General features: G+C 43.7%; 1 protein-coding gene and 1 long non-coding RNA gene across 6 annotated transcripts; both read right to left on the bottom strand.

The window, feature by feature from the left end:
• Nucleotides 1-1,324: 1,324 nt before the first annotated feature.
• LOC120670217 (ABC transporter G family member 1-like) lies at nt 1,325-14,719 on the bottom strand. Of its 5 annotated transcripts, XM_039950283.1 has the most exons (10): nt 6,538-7,033; nt 6,210-6,313; nt 5,578-5,675; nt 5,309-5,335; nt 4,725-5,189; nt 4,521-4,607; nt 3,947-4,078; nt 3,656-3,844; nt 3,472-3,558; nt 1,325-1,972 (listed from the first exon to the last, which is right to left on the bottom strand). In XM_039950283.1, the coding sequence occupies exons 1-10, from the start codon at nt 6,999-7,001 to the stop codon at nt 1,334-1,336; spliced, it is 2,292 nt and encodes a 763-aa protein (XP_039806217.1). In that variant the 5' UTR covers nt 7,002-7,033; the 3' UTR covers nt 1,325-1,333. The 5 variants fall into 5 exon arrangements, with proteins under 5 accessions (XP_039806217.1, XP_039806233.1, XP_039806224.1 ...); XM_039950299.1 differs by lacking the exon at nt 6,538-7,033 and having other exon boundaries at nt 6,210-6,379; XM_039950290.1 differs by lacking the exons at nt 5,578-5,675; nt 6,210-6,313; nt 6,538-7,033 and adding an exon at nt 14,170-14,719 and having other exon boundaries at nt 5,309-5,388.
• A 3,615-nt stretch (nt 14,720-18,334) lies between these two features.
• LOC120695973 lies at nt 18,335-19,635 on the bottom strand. Its single transcript, XR_005683965.1, has 2 exons — nt 18,846-19,635; nt 18,335-18,751 (listed from the first exon to the last, which is right to left on the bottom strand). It is a non-coding gene; the product is annotated as an uncharacterized LOC120695973 (long non-coding RNA).
• Between the last annotated feature and the right edge of the window lie 2,816 nt (nt 19,636-22,451).

Here is a 22,451-nt window from a genome sequence, read left to right as displayed (position 1 = left end):
TAGCAAGATGACCACAAACGGCTACGACTGCTGGGCATCCCCAGCCCCTTACCCTCACGGATTTCCTCTCATGACGGACAAGGAGCGTGGGGCACGAGGCGAGGCGAGCCGAGCCGAGCGGCTTCGACGCATATGAGGGCACGGCCTACAAGGTGGTGGGCTGGCTACGAGCGAGGGTGAGGGAATGACATCGAAGGCCGCAGATCCTCGTCAACCTCCCGATGAGGATGGCCACCATCACCACCACCGTACCACGTCCTCCTTTCGGCTTCTGCAGCTCAATGCGGGTGCAGCTGATAAACGTGGTGCACCGGTGATAGCGTGTATAGGGATACGTGGATCCGAACATCTTGTGATATTTTTGTGACACGTTACTCAACTAACCATAAATGGTTCAGTGATAAAAGTTTTTTTTCAAAGAAATATAGTTCTGTAACGTTTTTTTATATTTCATCATGGGAACACAAACTTGGGAAGTGACCATTCCCAGGTTCCTGGGAAAGGACTTTGCCGAGTGCCAAGTAAAAACACTCGGCAAAGTCACCACCTTTGCCAAGTGCCTTTCCTTCTGGCACGTACTCAGCAAAGTCTCCGATAACAGTCGCTTTGCCGGCCTCTTTATTTTATTTTGTCGAGAGTGTTTTGGCACACGGCAAAGCTTTGCCGAGTGCCTGAGAAAAGGCGCTCGAAAGAGCCTGCTTCTCCGTGACAACTATTGCCATGTGGAGTTTGCCGAGTACCGCACTCGGCAAACCCTTTGCCGAGTGCAAAATGTGTTTTGCCGAGTGTTTCGGGCACTCGGCAAAGAGCACAAGTCTGGTAGTGATTGATGAATATTAGAATTCAGGTATCGCAACTGTATGAACTGTTTTATACTCACAAATGATTTTCTCCAAAATGTTATTAGCACTAACATAGTTTGATGTTCTTTTATTGCTAATAAGGTATCTTGTTAGTAAAGTTTTGATTTAACTAACTTTCGTATCACAACATCACACAACGAAGGAGCTGATATATCAGAGTTATAGTAGTTACTCCCTCCGTTCGGAAATGATCTACATATTTTGACTAGAGAAAGTCATTCGAAGTAAAGTTTGACTTATTAATCACTCTTAGAATATAATGTCAATTACGAATAACTCAATGTCATCTCAAAACCTCTTTGAATACATATGTATTGACATAAATTTTATAAACTAATTATACATATAATTTAACTAATTATTAGTCAAAGTTTATAAAATTTGACTTTCTCTAGTCAAAATATGTAGATCATTTCCGAACGGAGGGAGTACCTTTTATTTATTGGTAGCATCCTTTATCATATCATACATTACTTGCATTGAGAGTGGCACCTAAATGTTTCACCCTTAAACATGGGCGTTAGCATGTCGACAACCTTAATAATCATTACAAAGAGCAGCCTATATGCTACAATCATTCCACATAACACTGCAAAGTCCGCCCATTTTGAGTGCCCCATTTCTGTTTCAAATAATATACTGATAACTTGCTCCCCAGTTATTGTTTTATCTCCAACTCCTGGGTTATTTTCAAGCACCAAACCCAAGAACTCATTCTTGTAAAATCCTTGGAGTACATACTTGTGGAAAGAAATGTAGAACATTGGGTATTTCCATACTATTTTTGGCAGTTTACTAGGTAGTTGGAAGAATCCACAGTTGAGCATCATGATACCTTGTATCCCTGCACCTGTGATGATGCCCATAAGAAAATCTGGCACGATAGCAGCTACGATCATCATAAGGCCTTCAACAAGCATTGTGCATGAACAAAGCACAAGCGTAAAGTACATGAAATGGTCTACTCGTCTCTTTAGACCAGACAGATAGTAAGCTATTGCGCCAGGTAATACAGCGATGAGTACGAGATATGGTGTGGCTGACAACCAATTGGAGATCACAAATGCTGAAACACCGTAGTGTCCATTTAGCCTCTCTCTCCTAAATATCTGGGTACCACAAATAAGGCCAAAATGAGAGGAGCACATTCAACACCCTATTTAATGATTTCATAATTCATTGAATTTATGTACTCACTTCATGTAGTCAGATACAAGAAACTTTAAAAAAGGCTATTTACTTCTGCTGTAAAAGATCTAATAATTTTGTGTTATAGAAACTGGATGTTCCATTATATTGTTTTGTTGGATATATAAAAACATATGTCACCTTATATTATCAAAGATTCAAAAATACCAGCTGGAAGATGAGACCCCCAAGATATATTGAAAGAAAAAGAAAAATTGAGTAATTTGTTTGTTGGTTTTGGGATACTTCATTTTTAGTCTTTTCTACTCTGTAAAGATAACTGTTGTGAAAATTAGTCAATGGATAGATTCTATGTAAGTGTTACACATATACCTTGTTCTGCAGGCAAATGAGCAATAACTTCAACAATGCTTATTTTTTATGTGAGTATTGCATGTATATACTTTGAGGCATTTAAATGCATTGAAAACTACGTTGGCAAAGGTTATGTTCCTGTTTCATAATTAATAAAAAATAATCTAGGTAGATATGTGGCAAAAAGGTGATGAATCTACTTTTTGACGTGATTGATAGGTATTCAACAACTTCATATTCATGAGCAGGTCGCTATGTATTTGAAATCTGAAAACCACTATTAATTCTACATATCACTCTTCTTGGTCACTATGGTTGATTTAATTTTAAGAGTAAAATACACCGTCTTAGCTTAAATTTGTCTCGGGGTGTCATCCAGATCCCCAAACTTTTAAAAAACACATTTAAATCCTTAAATTTGCTAATAGTATAACATGAGGCTCAAATCACATTTGCTTAAGATAAAATGAAAGTTATATATTTTTGTCAAATACAAAATATATACATGCAAAATAAATATAACACAATTTACTTGTACAAAATGTTTAACTACAAAAGATCTGTATAAATTTTTTGCAGGAAAATAAAAATCATATGATAAAACTTGTATAAAAACTTAAAAAATAAAAATAATAAATTTTGGAGGAATTTTGGGAAAAAATATTTGGACATAAATTTTGAAACTATAAGAGTTGAGTGCAAATTTTTTAAAAAATTGGGCCCCATGTAAGTGCCAATCAACATAAGTACTTCAGCTTTTTTTAATGAAATAAGTAAGTACTTCAGCTTTATAATGTAAAATGGTAATTTAGACTTTACTTGATATGATTAGTAATTTTGTGGATCTAAATGTGCATCTTGAAAGTTTAGGAACATGGATGACACTACGAGCTAAATTTAAGGACCGACGGTGCATTACTCTAATTTTAAGTATCATATCATGATCAAGCTGATTTAATAGGTTTCTATTTGTTGCATCAACAAAGGACCTTGTTATTATTCTATTTCTCATAATCGAACTTAATCTTGTTATTATTTCCCTGCTATCCTTGTTCAAAATTAGAACTATCTAAAAATAGTAAAAAATAAACTGTAACAGTAATACCTTCATTTCCTCCACAAAGGAAGGGAATCCTCCAATTGCCATCAAGGTTAGAAGTCCACCGGTGAACATTAGCATTGATGATCTAGACTGAAACAATAGGAGTAATAACATCAATAACTTTTACTATTAATTTAGTTTGTATATACTATGTGACACTAGTAGATGAATTAATTAATCAACTTACACGAATAGAATCGTATCCATAGCCAAAATTGCAGTATATGGTACCAAGGCATAAACTAATGGAAATATAGATTCCAAGTCGCAACCAGTAGTATCCAACGTCTCGGTACATGTTCACAAACGATCTTCTAGTGAGTACAAGCACCTTGGTAAGGAAAGTGGCTTGTTTTCTTCTGAGCATCACTCCGCCCTGGGTTAGCAGGCCAAACTATATCATATATATGATTTCTAGCAAATAACATGTTCATTGCAAGTAATACAAATACCAGAAGACATGAGTTCAGATACTAACCATTTCATTTATGTCATGCATTTCCTTTTTGGCATTTTCTGAAGTATTGGAGGATTTGTAGGCATTCACCAAAGTTTCTATTGCTTCATCTGCTGCAGATGGCTTGGATACTGTTCTTGTTGCTTCACTTTCCTATATTAACGGATGCTCACATGAGCTGAAATGATCTATATTTGTATATTAAGTCAGAGATAGTCGTAATAATTAATGACCTACTCCCTCCATTCCAAATTATAATTAGTTTGACTTTTTTACTAAAGTTTGACCACTCATGTTATTTAAAAAATTTATACAAATATGGTCAAATTTAAGTCATTCTTGCAGACCTTTAATTAATAAAGCAAGCCATAATAAAAGAAGTGATATTTTGCACAAATTTTTAAATAAGACGAGTAGTCAAACTTGGGGTCAAAGAAGTCAAACAAATTATAATTTGGGACCGGGGGAGTATATATGTTAACAAATATTTTTTTATTCTTACTTAAACATGTCTTTCTTTTCCTATTCATTTTACATCGGAGCATGATATAGGCAGAAATTATAAACTATGTTAACTGATATTTTTCTTATATACCAATTCAAAGTCTCTGTTGATTGTCCTCAAGAAATGATCTGAAGGATTTCTCATTGGTGGGCAAGGGTAGCCGTTTGACGTGAAGAACTGCAAAAGGAATATATAAACTAAATCATTAGCAAAGAAATTTTAAGGAAAAGACCCACAATTAGCGAACATGGTGGAATGCCAGCATCGAAGGGAGAAGAAAAACCCCCCAATTACCTCAGCGGCGTTGGCGGCCGGGCCAAAGTAGATGGTCTGGCCGGAGGCGAGCAAGCAGAGGCCATGGAAGAGCTCGAACACCTCGCTGCACGGCTGGTGCACGACGGCGACGATGGTCATCCCCTCCCTGGCGGCGAGGCCGGCGATGCGGCTCATCACGTGGTACGAGGCGGCGCTGTCGAGCCCGCTGGTGGGCTCGTCCAGGAAGAGCAGCCGCGGGCGCGTGAGGATCTCGAGGCAGATGCTGAGGCGCTTCCTCTGCCCGCCGCTGATGCCCTTGGTCTGGCGCCCGCCGATGCGCGTGTCCAGTGCGCCGGCGAGCCCCATCTCCTGGATCGTGTCGCCGGCGCGGGCGAGCTTCTCGGCGACCGGCATGGTGTCCGGCAGCTGGATCTGCGCCGAGTAGTAGATTGCCTCGCGCACCGTCAGGGTGGCCATCAACACGTTCTCTTGCGTCACGTACGCCTGGATTATTAGTCATGTGAGTATTAAACATCAATTAATGCACAAGAATATTATTAATTCAAATGTGTGTTTCATTGTTTTTTAGTGTTTCTATTGCGAAATCCAGATCAAAATCTTACCGAGGTTCCGAAGGCGAGTTTCTGTCGCCGGCCGTTGATGAGAATATCTCCTTTACTCCTCAGGTTCGTGTTTAGTCTCCCTGTGAGACAGCAAAGATCAGCTAAATGTTTAAGTTGTTCCTAATGTTGTACTGATTACTGAATGTCAGTGTGTTGACGCCTTTTCTGGTCAACACACGAACGCGCTAGATCGCGCGGTGCAAGGAGGGGCTCCTTGCAGCGCCTCCTACGTGGAGCGGTCAGACCGGTCAGAGGGACCGGTCAGACCGGTTGCCGTGCAGAATGGCGACGATCCGACGCACGCTCACCCGGGAGGGACCCCGTCGGGGCAAGTGCGCGTAGGGTTGCCCTAGGCTCGGCAGACCAGCTAGGGCGTCCTCAAACGCCATGGAGACGAGAGAAAAACAGCATGTCGAGATTGGAAAAGTAGGATAACGAGGAAGAAAAGTAAAGGTAATGAAATAGTAGATTTGTTTTGTATTTTGATCGATTGGATGTCTCAATCGGCCGTGGCCCTTTATATTTATAGGGTGGGTGGACTTGTCCCGCAAGAAATCCTATTACAAGATCTAAATCTATGAAAATCTCTAGTTGTACTCGGACTCTGCTCGGACCGGTCAGACCCACCGGTCAGACCGGTCGGTCTCCTGCCGGGCAGGCTACAGCGCCCTACCGGTCAGACCGCTCGGACAGACCGGTCGATGCCAATTTTGGCTGTCAACATATGCCCCCCTGTTTTTTTGGTAAAGCTTGCTTGTCAAAAAATATTCTTCTGTGCCAAAATTGTCTAAGGACGATGATTAACATCAGATCGGCCATTTTTTGTGCTAAGGGCGATAAATAATTATCGGCCATATCTTGCTTAAGTTGATGTTGAAGCAACTTGTTTCGGCCGCCATACCTTCTTCATGATTGTTGATGTCTTTGGCTCGACCTTTACTTGTTGCTCCATTGTCTCCTTCTTGCGCATACGCTGCAACCTTCTCTTCTGGGTATGAGACAAACCTGAAGGACACCACTTCGTCTGTAAACATTTTGAGTCTTGCTTTGAACCTTTCTAATCCGTTTTGCTGCAATCAATATCCTGTTTGACCAGATCGTTGCTAGAAACAACCGGTATTTGTGGTAAAGCATAATTTGGATACATAAGATGATATTGAATATAATATGATTGCATATAAATCCTACTATAATCCATAGGCAAATAAGAGTATGGAAACCAGCCATACCACGAAGTAACCGGTTCATTGGATGGCGTATCAACTTGTCTTGAATGAGAATCTGATTGCTCCTGATGTTTCGTTGAGGACTTCATATCTTTGACTTTACTTGATCGCCTCTTCTGAGCAGTTCCCTCCTTCTCATATTTGGCCAGGAGTTCTTTGAAACTCGGCCTTGTCTTGTTTTTGGAGGAATTCCCAGACTTACTGGGCGTACCGGTCTGACCGGTTCTAGAACCGGTCAGACCGGTCGACTCGCTATCGGCCCCTTTTTCCTTGTCCTGCCCCCCGAGCGTTGAAGCCTCTGTTGCAACTCGAGGAGTCTTGCTCTGCAGCACCTTTTTCTCATGCCTTTCCTCACCAACCACCACATTTTTCCCTTTAGTCGTTTCGGCTTGATGCGGCCGAATCAATACTTTTGGATTTGACAACTCAAGTGTATGAACGGGAAAAGGATTTTGATCAATTTGCATCGCAGGAACAACCAATCGTCCTTCATTTATAGCCAATTATATTTGTCTACGAAGAACATTACAATCATTAGTGACATGAGAAAAAGTATTGTGTAACTTATAATATGCACGCCGCTTCAATTCCTCCGTTGATGGAATAGTGTGAGAGAACTTAATCTTCCCAAGCTTTGCCAATTCATCAAAAATTCTATCACACTTTGTCACATCAAAAGTGAATTTAATCTCATCTTGCCGATTTTTAGAAATCGGCTTTAAAGAAGTACAAGTGCTGGGCTTATCACTATATGACCATACAAATTCAGTAGCATATACTTCATTACCCTCATCGTCTGAAGATTCTCCTTGTAGCATATGCATACTAAGACGATCGGGTTTAAATTTTGCATCTTTACTTCGGCTTTCTTGAACCAAAGCCCTTTGCAACACTTGATTAATGGTTAGAAACTCATATCCTTCTAATTTTTCTTTAATATGAGATCTCAAACCATTAAGAGCTAATTCGGCAAGATTCTTTTCAGAAATAACCAAACTATAACATCGGTTTTTTGTATCTCTAAATCTTCTAACAAATTCAGCAACAGATTCATCATGTTTTTGCTTAACCGATGTTAAATGACATAGCCTCAATTCATTATCACTTTTGAAAAAATGCTCATGAAATTTACGCTCTAATTGAAACCATGTTTGGTTAGAATTAGAAGCCAATGCCGAAAACCATGAAAAAGCAGTGGCAGATAAAGACAAAGGGAACATTCTAATTTTCAAATGATCAAGACTCCCATAAATTCCCATTTGTGCATTAAACTGACTAACATGCTCCCATGTAGTCCTACTATCCTCCCCAGTGAATTTAATAAATTCAGGCACCTTGAAATTCTGAGGATATGGTATGGAATCAAAACTCTCAGGATATGGTTTTTGACAAACAAGAGTTTTATCCTTAAGTTCTATGCCGAAAGACTCTTTAAACATAACAGCCAAATCTTTCTTATGTTTCTCAAGTATTTGATTAAAATAAGAATTATTTGGCCTCTGAACATTGCCGCTAGAACTATTCGGTATTTGCGGTGCATGATTCGACTGTGTATATGGTGTTTGCTGCGAATAACCATGGTTTGGCATTGCACCATATGAATAGCCCGAGCTTTGGGGAGGCATAGTATACGGATTATAAGTCATAGTGGCGTATGGAAGAACACCATAACCAGTAAACCCATTTGTTCGGCTAAAATCAGTCTGAACAGGAAACATACTAGTAATAGGTTCAGGAGACGACTGATACGCCACCAGAGCACCAGGACCGGTCTGACCGGTCGGGAAACCAGTCTGACCGGTTGGAACCGGTCCACCGAGACCGGTCTGACCGGTTTGTGCAACTGGTCTGACCGTTCTATTCACATTGTACTGCTCTGGAGATTTCTGACCATCATGAAAATTCATCGGCATGCCGTACTGTGGTGCAGGTATCGCCGATGATTCGGGATGCATAGTATTATGATAAAAAGTGCCATCAATATTAGGTCTAGGAGTACCACTATCATCAATCAAAGGTTGCTTGCCTAATAATTTATCAATCATATTTTGAACAATAGCAAGAATCTTTTCTTGACCATTAACCACCAATTGAGTAATTTGCTCTAAAGTAGGCGGTGTCGTAGCACTTACAGTAGCACTTGATTTAGCTTGCTCATCTTCATCCGAAAGAATGACCACCTCCTTGTCCTTAGAGATATCACCCTTCCGATTCTTGGAAAAGTGAGACAAAACCACCGACGCTTTTCTTCAAGTTTTTTTCCTTGCGCCGCTTGTTCTCCTCTTCACACTCCTTTATGAAGGCTCCATAAGCTTGACGATCCTCGGGCGGCAATTCATCAACAGACGGTCTGCTAATGTTATCGGGATCGATCTCACCAGGATTCGACAGCTTCACCATGGTAGTAGATGAAATAGATTAGATCGGTTTTAAATAACCAAGATCTTCTTCCCCAGCGGAGTCGCCAATTTGTGTTGACGCCTTTTCTGGTCAACACACGAATGCGCTAGATCGCGCGGTGCGAGGAGGGGCTCCTTGCAGCGCCTCCTGTGTGGAGCGGTCAGACCGGTCAGAGGGACCGGTCAGACCGGTCGCCGTGCAGAACGGCGACGATCCGACGAACGCTCACCCGGGAGGGACCCCGTCGGGGCAAGCGCGCGTAGGGTTGCCCTAGGCTCGGCAGGCCAGCTAGGGCGTCCTCAAACGCCATGGAGACGAGAGAAGAACAGTAAGTCGAGGTTGGAAAAGTAGGATAACGAGGAAGAAAAGAAGGTAATGAAATAGTAGATTTGTTTTGTATTTTGATCGATTGGATATCTCAATTGGCTGTGGCCCTTTATATTTATAGGGTGAGTGGACTTGTCCCGCAAGAAATCCTATTACAAGATCTAAATCTATGACAATATCTAGTTGTACTCGGACTCTGCTCGAACCGGTCAGACCCACCGGTCAGACCGGTCGGTCTCCTGCCGGGCAGGCTACAGCGTCCTACCGGTTAGACCGCTCGAACAGACCGGTTAGACCGGTCGATGCCAATTTTGGCTGTCAACGCAGTGTGGTTCGAGAATTTTAATCAGACGAGTATTTTCCGCTTGCAAGAAGATAATCTGTTTCAGTATTCAAGTTCAGTTTTCAAAACTTATTAAATTCTGATGTCAAATATGTAATTCATCATATACATCCAAACAACATGTAGAAGCAACGAAACAGGCATATTAAGCAGGATAAATTTTGACATGCAATTGATGTCACAAGAAAAAAGAAATTGAAATATATACCGTGAACATTCCACTTTCTCGAATCAAAAATGAAAAAGAGAAACTAATCTGCACCTAAGGTTTGCAGGGTCGAGCTGATACTCCATGAGAGATAGCATGTCAATGGGGGATGGGCACGCATGTAGCTCTCTGTTTTTTTTCCGGAGTTAGATCGCTGGCTCACAACAAGTCACAACAAAAAGGGCACTGTTTTTTTTGACAATCTCTTGGTCTAAAGAAACTTAGGCCGTCATGCTAAAGGAAACTTATAGCAAGAAAAATGCGGCAAATTATATATGGATGTAAACAAACTATAAATTTTGTAGGCTAATGCTGGCATGGCAGTGATCTTTTTTGGGCTATTTCCTTGTTAATCCAAAGATAAAGGGAAAATTCCCTGGAAGGCCCTGGAACAAATCAGGCTCCCTTCTATGGCCCTGAAGAGTTGAAACTTCCCTCTTTGACCCGATTTTTATGTTGCATCCCTTGTATGGCCTTCCCGTGACCTCTGTGGCTGCTCCGTTAGGCGGCCCGCCAACGCCGTCCTTCCAGCGCGGCCACAGGGCTCTCGGCGCCCAACTGACAGGTGGGGCCCGCCCCTTCCCCAACCTCCCGCCAGGGGAGCCCCGGCCCCGTGCCGCGCGCTGGCCCCGACGAGCTCGCTCCCGCTTGGCTCGCGCGCGCCAGCGCTAGAGGATGGGTCGCCGCCGTCGCCCCGGGCTCCACCGCCGCCACCACCGTCGGGAAGTCGAGGCTCTGCTCCACCGTGGCCGCCGCGGACGCCGAAGGAAGGAGCTCGCGCCGGGTCGAGGAAGACGAGGAGGCGGGACGGCGGCCCGCTCGAGCAAAGCCGAGCAGCCCGGCCCCACCGCGTAGGCCGCCCCGGCGCCGCCGCGAAGGCCCGCCCTGCCCCGGGCCGAGCAGCCCCTCGCAGGCGGCCGCCGTGGAGGGAGGAGCGCCACTGAGGTGAGGCGGCCCCGCCGTGGGAGGAGGGAGAGCAGGGGCGGAGGGCGCCGCCGCGAGATCCACCGGTGAGGCGCCGACGCCGGGGTGCAGGGGCAGTGGCAGTGCTCAAGCTCGAGCCGGTCCTCCGGCGGAGTGCAGAGGGACAAATCCCTCGCGCGTGCCGGAGCGCCGGGGAGGGAGGCCACCCGCGCTGGATCCGAGCGCCGCCATGGCCGCGCAGGCTGGATCCAGGGCCCGCCCCGCGCATCTTCCACCGCCGGCGAGGGAGAGGGAGGGGGAGGGAGGAGGAGCGCCGGCCGTGTGGGGAAGAAGAGGGGAGAGAGATGGGGGAGGGGAGCTGGTGGTACCCGCTCTGCCCCGCCGAGCTGCCGCCGGCAAGACTCCCCTGCGCGCGGCCGCCCGCCACCGTCGCCGGCCCGCGCATCGTCGTGTGCCGGGGCCGCTCGGCCCGCCCGCCGCTGCAGCTCGCGGCGCGCTCGGCCCGCTGCTCGCCACCGCCGTGGCCGCTCCGGCCGCCCGTCGTGGCCCCTCCGCCGGGCGCACACGAGCCAAGCGGGAGCGAGCTCGCCGGGGCTGGCGCGCGGCACGGGGTCCCCTGGCGGGAGGTTGGGGAAGGGGCGGGCCCCACCTGTCAGTTGGGCGCCGAGAGCCCTGTGGCCGCGCTGGAAGGACGGCGTTGGCGGGCCGTCTAACGGAGCAGCCACGGAGGTCACGGGAAGGCCATACAAGAGATGCAACATAAAAATCGGGTCAAAGAGGGAAGTTTCAACTCTTCAGGGCCATAGAAGGGAGCCTGATTTGTTCCAGGGCCTTCCAGGGAATTTTCCCAAAGATAAACATTTCTCCCGTGTGGTCTGGAGAAAAAAATCTTTTGGGGTTATGCTTTCTATTTACCACAATAATATAATGTAATATATTGGTGCTGAAAAGAAATTTGCTACCCTAAAGCAGTGTGCTTAGAGCATCTCCGATCCTGTGGATCCTCGTTCCCCAATTCAACTACCACGCGGGGAGAGTTTGTGTAAAAATTATGCTTTAGCAGATCCCGATTATCTTTCCCTTTTTCGAATAATTATTGGGACAAACCAATAATCCACCCCAACTCTCTCAAGTTAATTGATGCGTTCCCAATATGGTAATTGACTTGCATCGTGATGAGATTATTGGAAAACTGCAAAAGCAACCTCCCAACAATCAATAATCATGAAAGAATTATTGGGGCATCACCACTAGATGGTTATTAGGAAAGATTTATAGGGGAACGGGTGGAGATGCACTTATACAGTGCTACCTCTATTAGAAATTACAAGGGTCATTTCATTTCATTAGCACAAAGTCATTGGCCATTAATTACTGTATTAATACATACATGGAAACAAAATTGGTGTATTAGATTCCTATTCAAAAGCACTAACATATGATTATAATTTTTCTTGCATATATGAAATATTAATTGAACAATTGTTGGTCAAAATCTTATTCTAACAAAACGGAATAGGTTTGGTAAAAAAACGGAGGAAGTACTATTTATGCATGTGTTGTTGTACTGCTCACTTCTATTATCCATCATTCTTGAGTTGATGGTATTGACCTAGTTAGTTGGGAGATGTGGTGTAACCAAGCTAATTGGTTGATCAACAACGACAGGACGGAGTGCAAAGTCCATAACTAATTTATCACATGTATTTTAGTGGAGTGCCCAGCTTTTCCAACAAAAATCATTCTAACAACCACAATTTAATGATATTAACCATCATCTAATAAATGTTGAGCTGAACGTCATTGCATAGATTAATTAAAGGCCCTGTTTAGTTCTCAAAATTTTTCCTACAGTACCCATCACATCGAATCTTTGGACATATGCATGAAGTATTAAATATAGTTGGAAAAAATAACTAATTACACAGTTTAATTGTAAACAACGAGACGAATCTTTTATGTCTAATTAGTCCATGATTGGATATTAATTGCTAAATAACAACAAAAGTGCTACAATTCCAAAACCCCAAATTTTTTCCCCAACTAAACAAGGACTAATTAAACCAATAATAGGTTCAAAGGAATAAATCGTTGTATAAATAGAAATGTCATAGATTCAACTTTGAGACAAAAAGGAATTGAGCAGTGCAAATACATATAGCTAGGCTAAATAGTTAGTGTGTGTCAAGCCACTACGATTACTGTACATGGTGGCCAGTTTTGGGAGCTCCAAAGGATTAGCTTTCTCGATGACTATGATGTAGTGAAGCAGTACCCTAGCTTCAAGTTCAACTCTAATTTTTTAACTTTTTTGTCCAAAAAGGTAAAAGGTTAGCAATTGTCCAATATGAGTAAATATTGTGCTATCTATTTATTTTGGCGCAAGAGCATATGTAAGACACTCTCATGCGAAACTGATATACTTGCGACTCTTTTGATCCGTCTATTATTCTTCACTAATAATATGCGCAGTGGGTCCAGACCAACTATCAACTAGGTTGGACCGGAATTTATTAGCTGCATTCATTGCCAATAAATTGCGACATAATATAGAACTGCTCAAGAAAAAATTGCTACATAGGAGGATATGGATCCACAGATCCCTACCCAATCCTAAATACGCACATGGTGGACAGTCCATAATACACACTAAACAGCGCATGTTTTTCAGATGATTTACCTCTAGGAAGACATGGATCCACGTATCCTTTTTCTAGGTGCAGGAACATATGGACGAAAGGATGGCAGCAGGGCGCCGGGCTTACTCCCTCCATACCCAAAATAATTGACGTTTTGGACAAGATTTGAGTCAAATCTTGAAAATATAAATCATGAATAAACTCTCAAGTTGTTGAGTTTGAAAATGTAAAAATTATATAAATAAATTTGTCTTCAAAAATACTTTTATGAAAGTATACATATATCACTTTTTGATAAATATTTTTAGAGAAATAAGAAGTTAAAGTTGTGTTTTGGAGACCGTATCGCTGTCATAAACGTCAATTGTTTTGAGTATGGAGGGAGTATGTTCCACACCGAACACTACACTTTTTTCCCTTGTAGTTCGCTGAACAGCATGCAAGTACGTCTAGAAAATCATTTAACCCTCAGTCAGTTAGGTGTACACATGTTTGCCATGCATCTTCTTAGACAGGAGAAATGGATGTGGTGACGAAATAGTAGAAAGCGCTTCAAAAACTGTTTGGAAAAAGTAGAAATGGAGATTTTGTGACGACCTTGATTGCCATGGACATTCTGTGGTGGCTCATTTTGCAGTCACGGTAGTGAGACATGCTAACAGCATGCATGGAAGGAACAGTTACGTTGTGAATGATGATCACAACAAAAAGTAGTTTCAAAAGAAATAATCTTTTCCGAATCCAGTTTCAAAAGACAGGTATGGAAGGAGCAGTTACGTGTAAATAAAAATTACCGGCCAAGGTGTCGAGCAGTGTAGTCTTGCCGCAACCAGAGGGGCCCATGATGGCTAGCACCTCGCCGGGGCGCGCGCTGCCGCTGACGCCGTGCAGGATGGTGGCGGTCTTCCCCCTGCCGTCGACCGCCGTCACCCACACGTCCTCCCACGTTATGAACACGCCGCTGCCGCCGCCGCCAAGACGGATGTCCTCCCGCTGGTCGTCGTCGTCCTCGGGATGATCAGCAATAATGCCATCAAACCCAGCATGAGTTCCACCGCGGACACCACCATCCCCGGCAGGTGGTGCCGGCGGCTGTGCCTCCCCCGCAGGGGCGGCGGCACGCCCACGTAAGGCTCCGAGCATGGCACGGAACGGGGGCAGCAAGCGGCTGCCGCTGCCGGCGGCGGACGACGAAGGACACCACAGCGGCCGCGACGGGCTGGGCGTCGGTGCCCACCGTGGCAGCGGCGAGGTCGCCATGTTTCTAATGCTCGATCAAGCTCAACAATATATGTGGCGCTTACGCTTTTGGGGGGATCGGAGGGTTTGATCTAAGCCAAGCTCCACTCGTATATAGCTAGTAGTATAAATAGTGACATTTTTTTGATATATACTCCCTCCGTCTCACAAAACCCGTTCGTTTAGAAAATTTCAGACATGTTACTAGTACTAGAAAATGATCATATTACCCCTAATTAACTGATATTGTGATTGAAGACTGCACTATTTATTTGGTTCCCTAAATTCTTAATAAATGCAAATGCATTGGAACTAGAAAAATAATATCCACTTAAACATTTGATTGGCTCTATGCGCTTCATAATGTAATTTTTTTGGTATTTGATATTGCTTTAATTAGACGTACTTTACTACAATCTAAATAAACAATCTTTGTGGGACAAAATTTGAAGGATAAACGAACAGTTTACGGGACTACAACCAAATCCTTTTTGAGAGTCAAGAGACACGCGTACCCCTTGATGGCGACCGTGGTGGAGAAAGTTTGTTTGAGGTGCCCATACTACCCGGTTATTCTTTGAAGTGAGCCACACGGTGCCTCCCCGATCCATTCCGCATCTGATGAGTGAGATAACGCATCGTTTGCAAATTAAATACATCCAAAGAAAGTTTGATTTGGACAATGGAGTCAAGATAAAGTTTGCTTTGGTTGGGGTTCATTTCGTAGGATATGTTTAGGGGGTGCTTGGATTCCAAAAGCTTAAAATAAACCATGTCACATTGAACGTTCGGTGCCAATTAGAAAGAATAAATATAAGATTAACTATAAACTCACTGCATAAGCCTAGAGCTTATTCACGAGATAAATCTATTAAGACTAATTAATTCATAATTAGCATATATTTACTGTAGCATCAGAGGGGGGTAATCATGCACTAATTACGCTTAATGGATTCATCTCGTGAATTAGTTAGGGGTTATGGAATTAATTTTATAATTTTATCATCACTCTATGTTTAATACTCCTAATTAGCATCCAAACATCTGATACGACGAAGCTTAAAATAAGTCCCAGAGAGGAACCAAACACCCAATTATGGCCAGTTATTGATTTCCTTCCTATCAAGATTCAAGGTCATCAATAATAATGTTTATCTTTTCTTTTGCCTAAAACTACAATATTAATTTGTTTTAGAATATGTTCGTTTACGAAATAATTTCATTATAAATTGTAAGCAAAACCATGGCAGCGGCGAGGTCTCGCCATGCTACTGCTCAAGCTCAACAATATATATGTGGCGCTCGTGCAAACGCTACCCAAGCTTCAATTCTTCTCTTCGCTTCTACCAAGCCAATTCAGAGCCTAGGATAGATCAGAACACTGTCCATCAGCTTCACGCGCGCGCATACATTAATCTTACGTGTTTACGCTTTTGGGGGTGGGGAGGGTCTGCTCTAAGGCTAGCTCCACCGATATAGCAGTAGTGCCATTTTTGTTCCATACTAGTGGAGATGCACGTGCATGTTGTTTTTAAAGTTAAATTATTCAAAAAAGTTGAATTACATCAAACAACTACTAAAAATATTATAAATAAATAATAAAATTTTGTTGCGCCATGTAATTCCATATATGGGAGCTATGTGTGTATCATAAGCAGGGGAATGGATCTGATAAATTCTATAGAATGAAATGCACGGCCGGCCCCAAAACTTGTTAAGGGGTGTCACTTAGGTCCACAAACTCGTAAATTGCACTTCTGGCCCCCTAAACTTGTTAAGTTGTGCGCCGGAGGTCCATACTCCCCCTTTGCTGCCTTTTTGGCCACCGTGGCACTGGCCACGTCGGATCCTTCCCCTGGAAGGGACATCTACATTTGCAAAAAGGCCCCCCGCCATTTTGACCATCCACATTTCCCTTCACGCCCCATCGGCTTCCTCCCGCGGCACGGCGGAGAGGGCGAGGGTTGTCAGAGGGGCGTGCTGGCGGAGGCAATTGGCGGTGAGGGAGGAGGAAGAAGCGAAGGAGAAGGGGGGAGGCCGACCCCCGAATTGCGGGTTACCGCGGGAATCGCGGCGAACCTGCACGATGCCGCCCACGCTACACCGAGAAGGGCAAGTAGTGCCCAACTATGGTGAGTGATTTGGTGCCCAAAGTTGCATAGTAGTACTGGTCGTAGGCTCTAGTATTGTGGATTTTCCTGGTGCTTGAGACAGAAAAGTTGCTCCTTTTGCGGCTAGGGTTTAGTTTTGCTATGGATTTTCATGTTTGGGTTTAGGGCTATGGCAATACCCTGTTGTGATGAGCTTGAATTGATGTTTGGTAGGTGTTGACAGTGATGAGTTCACGGTAGAGGTGCACCATGGTGAATTTTTTGTTAGGCAAGGTTCGATCAGGGCATACGTTGATGAGAGAGTGAACTGGTTTGATCACTGTGATATTGATACTTGGTCTCCACTTTGGTTTGAGGATTTTTTTGAGTAATTACATTATCCAAAATCAGAAGCTATTAAGGTATATTGGTTACTGCCTGGGAATGACTTTTCAGATGGTCTTATAATTATTTTTGAAAACAAAGATACAATGGTGATGGCATCAGTGGTTAACCGGCACAGAAACCTTGTGGTGTATTTTGATCATGATGATAACTTTGTAGGAATAAACTAGGATGATATAGTGAGTAACCCAATAGCCTCATTGCCCAAGGTGTTTAGCCCATCCAAGGTGACTGTGGTTGAGAACAAAATAGGGGAGAAACTACCTGATTTTTACTCCAATTTGAATAACTGTGAAGAGGATGTGGGTGCAGGCATAGCTGAACCTGGAAGAGGCAATGGTGGGGAGGAAAGTGATAGTGACAGTGACTCAGATTTCGTGGATAGTGACTATGAAATAGAAGATGATGATGACGACTTATTTGTTGAGAATGTAGATGAGGATGTGACTGACCTGGGACATGGTAAAGGCAAGGGCAAGAAGGCTGCAGGGAGCAAGTTGAAGAGGAACACAGTGCCTTTTGAGGATAGTAATGGTCTAAATGAGTTGTCTACTAATGAAGATGACCTGCAGCTGCCGGATTCTGATGGAGAAGGTGACCATAGAAGAAACACATGCATCAGGAGATCCAAATGTTAGCCATGTACTGAACACTTCGCTTTGTTTAATGAAACATGATGAAACTGAAGTCTGATTGTGCTAGCTGTATGTATATGGCTGTAGGTGTCAATGCAGCTTGAGGAAGGAAGTCAGCCACTACTATCACAGATGTCCAACACAACGCTTTCTCAAATGGAAGAAGAGGTAAGAAGAATGAAATATTTTGACTTGCACTATGTTCTGCTAAGTAATAAATAGCTATAAAATGAACTGTGTTTTCAATAGTCCCAGGCCAGCGCAAGGAACCTGCAGTCTGAACCCTTGCCAGATTCTGCATTCATCATGTCCAACATTTCATCGACAAGGCCTGTGCCACCTACCACTGCAACCAAGAAAGGAATATCAAGGGCAACTAAGAAGAAGGCCACTGCTCCACCTAAGAAGAAGGCCACTGCTCCACCTAAGAAGAAAACTAAGACTTGATGGTCTTATGCTTTTGTATAGCAGCAACACAAACACAAGTGATGCTTTTGCTCTTTTGTATAGCAGCCACAGAAATGGAATTTCTGTGCATGGCTGTTAGATACTATGAGATAGTTCATGGAAGATAGATGAACATTAGAATGTATTTTGGCCAGCTTCATGCTACGCACTAAAACAATGCAACTGTGGATGTCGGCATACATAACAACCAAGGGTTTGCATACATAGATACAGACTGTGAACTCTCACTTGGTAATCTGAACTAACAGACTGAGCATAGACACAAACAGGATACAAACACAAATCAAGCACAATGCCTTGACCAAATTGACTAACTCTTTTCCAATTCCTACACATCCAGGGTGTTCCTTCACCCATACATTGCTATTGAATCCATCTGCATCCTCCCATGCTGCTCCAGCATCCTTGATTTGCTCCATGCATCGTAGATTCACTCCATACATCCTTGATTCATCACCATGCCTGTTCTTGTGTTTACTGGCCAGGAGATCGATGTATGCATCTTCCCAGTGAAAAAATGGGCACCCACTCCCATCTCGCTGCAAAAGAAGACCACATCACACCTGGCTTTTGACAGGTACAAAATCACCAAGAATCCAACCAAATCCCAAGTCAATCCCAACCCTAACTTACCTTGTGATTGGGGCAACAGTAGAAAACCTTCCCCTTGCTCCATGGCTACTGCAATGTGCGGCGCACTACCCTCCTCCACCCGCAATCCGTGCAGATGATCAGCAGCACACCTCCTCAACTCCTCGCATTTGAGGCCGAAGCATGAGATTCGCCAGTGTGGCAGCCCCGCCCAAATTAATCCGGCTTAAGTGCGCTAACAATCATCAACACGACAATTAGGGTTAACACGCACTTAAAATGGAGTAATCCGGCAGTGCTGTCGGGTAAAATCCCGATTAAACCACTTGAACAGGATCGATAAAGCAGTTCAGAGAATACAACATTCCACAAATTTTACAGCATAGAGTATGAAACTGAATTATTAATACAAACCAAGTTTGAATTGACAAAAGTACAACAGAGATTAAGTGCGGTGGAGAAATGAACGATATTCTACCAACGAATCAAGACGTCATGATGAAGTCCGTACATGACGTCAGCCACACCCTCAGATATACCACCTGAAAAACGAAGCCACAAGCAAGGCTGAGTATTCTAATACTCAGCAAGGCTTACCCGACTGAGGGTATACTTAGCCCTTTATCTAGACATGCAAGGCTTTTGGCTGGAGGGGTTTGTTTTGCCGAAAAGCAGTAAAGAGTGGATCCTTAATTATAGGTTTTAGTTTTCAGGTTCTAGTTCAAATAACCATTCTAGGTGAGCATCTATCCAATAGCATCCATGGTGAAAACAATTATCTTTTACCATCCAATCAACCATATTCATCATTCTCATCTTTCACTTCTTACTCTATGTGGCAAAAGGGTTAAGCAGTCCCAAACCGTGAGAAGTGGACGATTCGAATCGAATTTGTTAACATGGCCAGGCAGACCTAAACACACGTATGGGAACCAAGTCACCCACACGACTTTTCCCCTTTCTTTCCGGGTTGTGGATCAGGGTCACCGTCCTCGACTACAGAGTACGACGACTCTGCACCCGCATGTGCGCGCATGAGAAACGACGTTCAAAGAAGGTGAGGGAGAAGTCCACTCGCCGGTCCAATCAGGTACTTAAGCTTACCGATTACCATATTTCTCGGCATGTGGTTAGTACTTTCAAAAGCTTAACCACCACTACCACACACTGCGGCCTTATCCATTTTCACTAAACAGACGGGGTATCACAAGTACCACAACCCCGCCCGTGAGCCTTATAGTTGCAGTATGTAGTAGACATTCAACTCCTATAGTTCTCGCGAGTGACAGGAAATCACTCGACTTCTACCGAACCATTAGCCTAGCCAACTAGCGACCTACACATACTAGTGTTCAAGCATAGGTACCTAAGATAATGCAACTAAGGTTCCAAACAACTCCTGTAAACTTAAATGCGCAAGTAGATATAAACAATAATAAGTTGCATAAATTTAAAAATAGTAGGACATGCTCCGGGGCTTGCCTGAAATTAACACTAGGTCAGTGTTAGTTAGAGAATAACTGCTCGGCGAACATCTTCCTTTGGTCATGCACATCGGAATCCATCCGTCCATCTTCTAGACATGTCCACCATTCATCGTCTTCCGGCTCGTCTCCGATATCACGTCATTCACGCGGTTCTTCTATCGTACCTAAATGAAATGCGACAATGCATCTGTATGAATGCACAGTTTCAAGTTGCTCAACAATGTAGAAGTTATTATTTTTCCTTCACGATAAAGTTGTAGTCCACCTAAGTGAGTTTGGACATGATACTTCTAAATTAATATTTCCTGGGTAGTCGTTTATAGAATAGTATCTAACATTTCTAACTACACAAGGCATCATGATCAACGGCACAAAAGAAGCTCACTAACTTCATAAACAAGTGGTAGTTGTTTCCGAAAGCAAGTAAATCATGGTTTGCTAAATAAATAACAACTCAGCACATATACAGTAGTAGATTCAGCAAAAATTGCATTAAATAGAAGGTAAACAGAGTAATCTATCCTGTAAAAAATCAAGCTATTTCATGCAGCCACTTACTCGGAACAATAAAGATATTCAGACTACACCTAGAGAAATATTAAATTCTACAGAACAAACCACAATACTTATGAAGCTCAAAATTTTTCAGAACAAACTTCATATGATTCTTGACACCTCATAAATTTTTCAGAATGTATTCTGCAGAGAATTAATTCTGAGGAATTAAACAAAACAGACATCAATCTAAAAAGATTCATTTTAACTTCTGTTCTAGTCATGAACTGGTGCTCAAACTTCATGGAAAAGCTAAACTATTCAAAAATAACATTCATAAATATTTTCATGATTTATTATGAACAGAAACTATTTACCATAATTAAAGTCTACTAAACAAGCATTAAATAAAATAAATAGCTACACAAACCTAAAAATTATGAAACTTGTACAGTGGTGTTAATTTAGTATTGTAAGTACACAAAAAAAGTTTCATACATATATCTAAATCAGAACATCCATAAATAAAAGAATATATTATTCTACTAGATCTAGCTAAGACTAGGGTTTCATCTAGTTATAGGTGTTAACTGGTGCTAAAAATTTTACACAACACTAATCATGGCATGGGTTATCCACCAGCCAAAAATCACCCATATATCATAAGTATAACTCCTAGAATAATTATAGCCTATGAAATCTAATATTTTCCTAGATTAAAATAGAAGCATAATATGAACATGTGACTGTAACAAAAGTTGTAGTTTTTGATCTAAGGATTCCAAAAAATTTTAGTTTGCATTTTTCTGATTTTTCTAAGATTTTATATGGAATTTACAAGTTTGCTGTTTTTGAAAACAAAAGAAAAAGGAAACAAACTTTTGCATCTAGGCCCCTGGATTTCTATTTCTTCTCACGGGAGGCCCTTGGCGGAGGGAACAGAACAGGGGAGGGTCTACGGCGCCGTTTTCCGGCGAGGAGAGGCACCGGAGGTGGGGGCTAGGTTGGGGAAAAGGAGGAGGGAGTCGAGGCGCACCTCTAGGAGGTCTCGGGTCGCGAGAAGATGGCCCGAGGCGGCCTGTCCGCGGTGAGGGGCGGCCGGCGGCGGACTGTGCAGGCGGAGGCGGCGCTCCGGCGAGGGAACAGGGGCGCAGAGGGGTCAGCGAGCACCGTTGGAGGGCGTGGAAGCTGTTGGGCGGGTCGGTTCTTGAGGATGGAGGCCGGAGGAGTGAGCTCCACGGGAGCAGGGCGACGGCGGCCATGGGTGCCGCGGCGGCAGCTCACCGGTAGCTTGGGGCGGCGGTGAGCGGGCTCAGGAGCTTCTCTGGGGCGAGAGGGTTCCGTTCCCGGGGTCAATTGGAGCCGGGGAAGGGCGGAGGTGGGAGCTCGACGGCGTAGGGACGACCGGCAGTGACGCGCGAGCAGAGCTCGATTCGGGGAGGGGACGAGGGGGAAGAGGAGAAGAGCGATTTGGCTCGTGACTGGATGAGGACGGCTTGAACGGCGACGGTGGTTGAACGGCGCGGAGACGCGTGTAGCACTGACGTCGAGAACGGCGACGGCGTCCACGGCGTGTCGAGCAGAAGGACGACGGGGGCGCGTGGCGAACGTGGAAGGTGCCAGGGATGCCGGTATGGGGGCAAAACCGGGGACGGGGAAGGCGGTT

Source organism: Panicum virgatum, chromosome 2K (assembly GCF_016808335.1).
Source record: "Panicum virgatum strain AP13 chromosome 2K, P.virgatum_v5, whole genome shotgun sequence".
Classification (NCBI taxonomy): Eukaryota; Viridiplantae; Streptophyta; class Magnoliopsida; order Poales; family Poaceae; genus Panicum; species Panicum virgatum.
The sequence above is the reverse complement of the archived record's forward strand: the minus strand, read 5'-3'. Positions and strand labels throughout refer to the sequence as shown.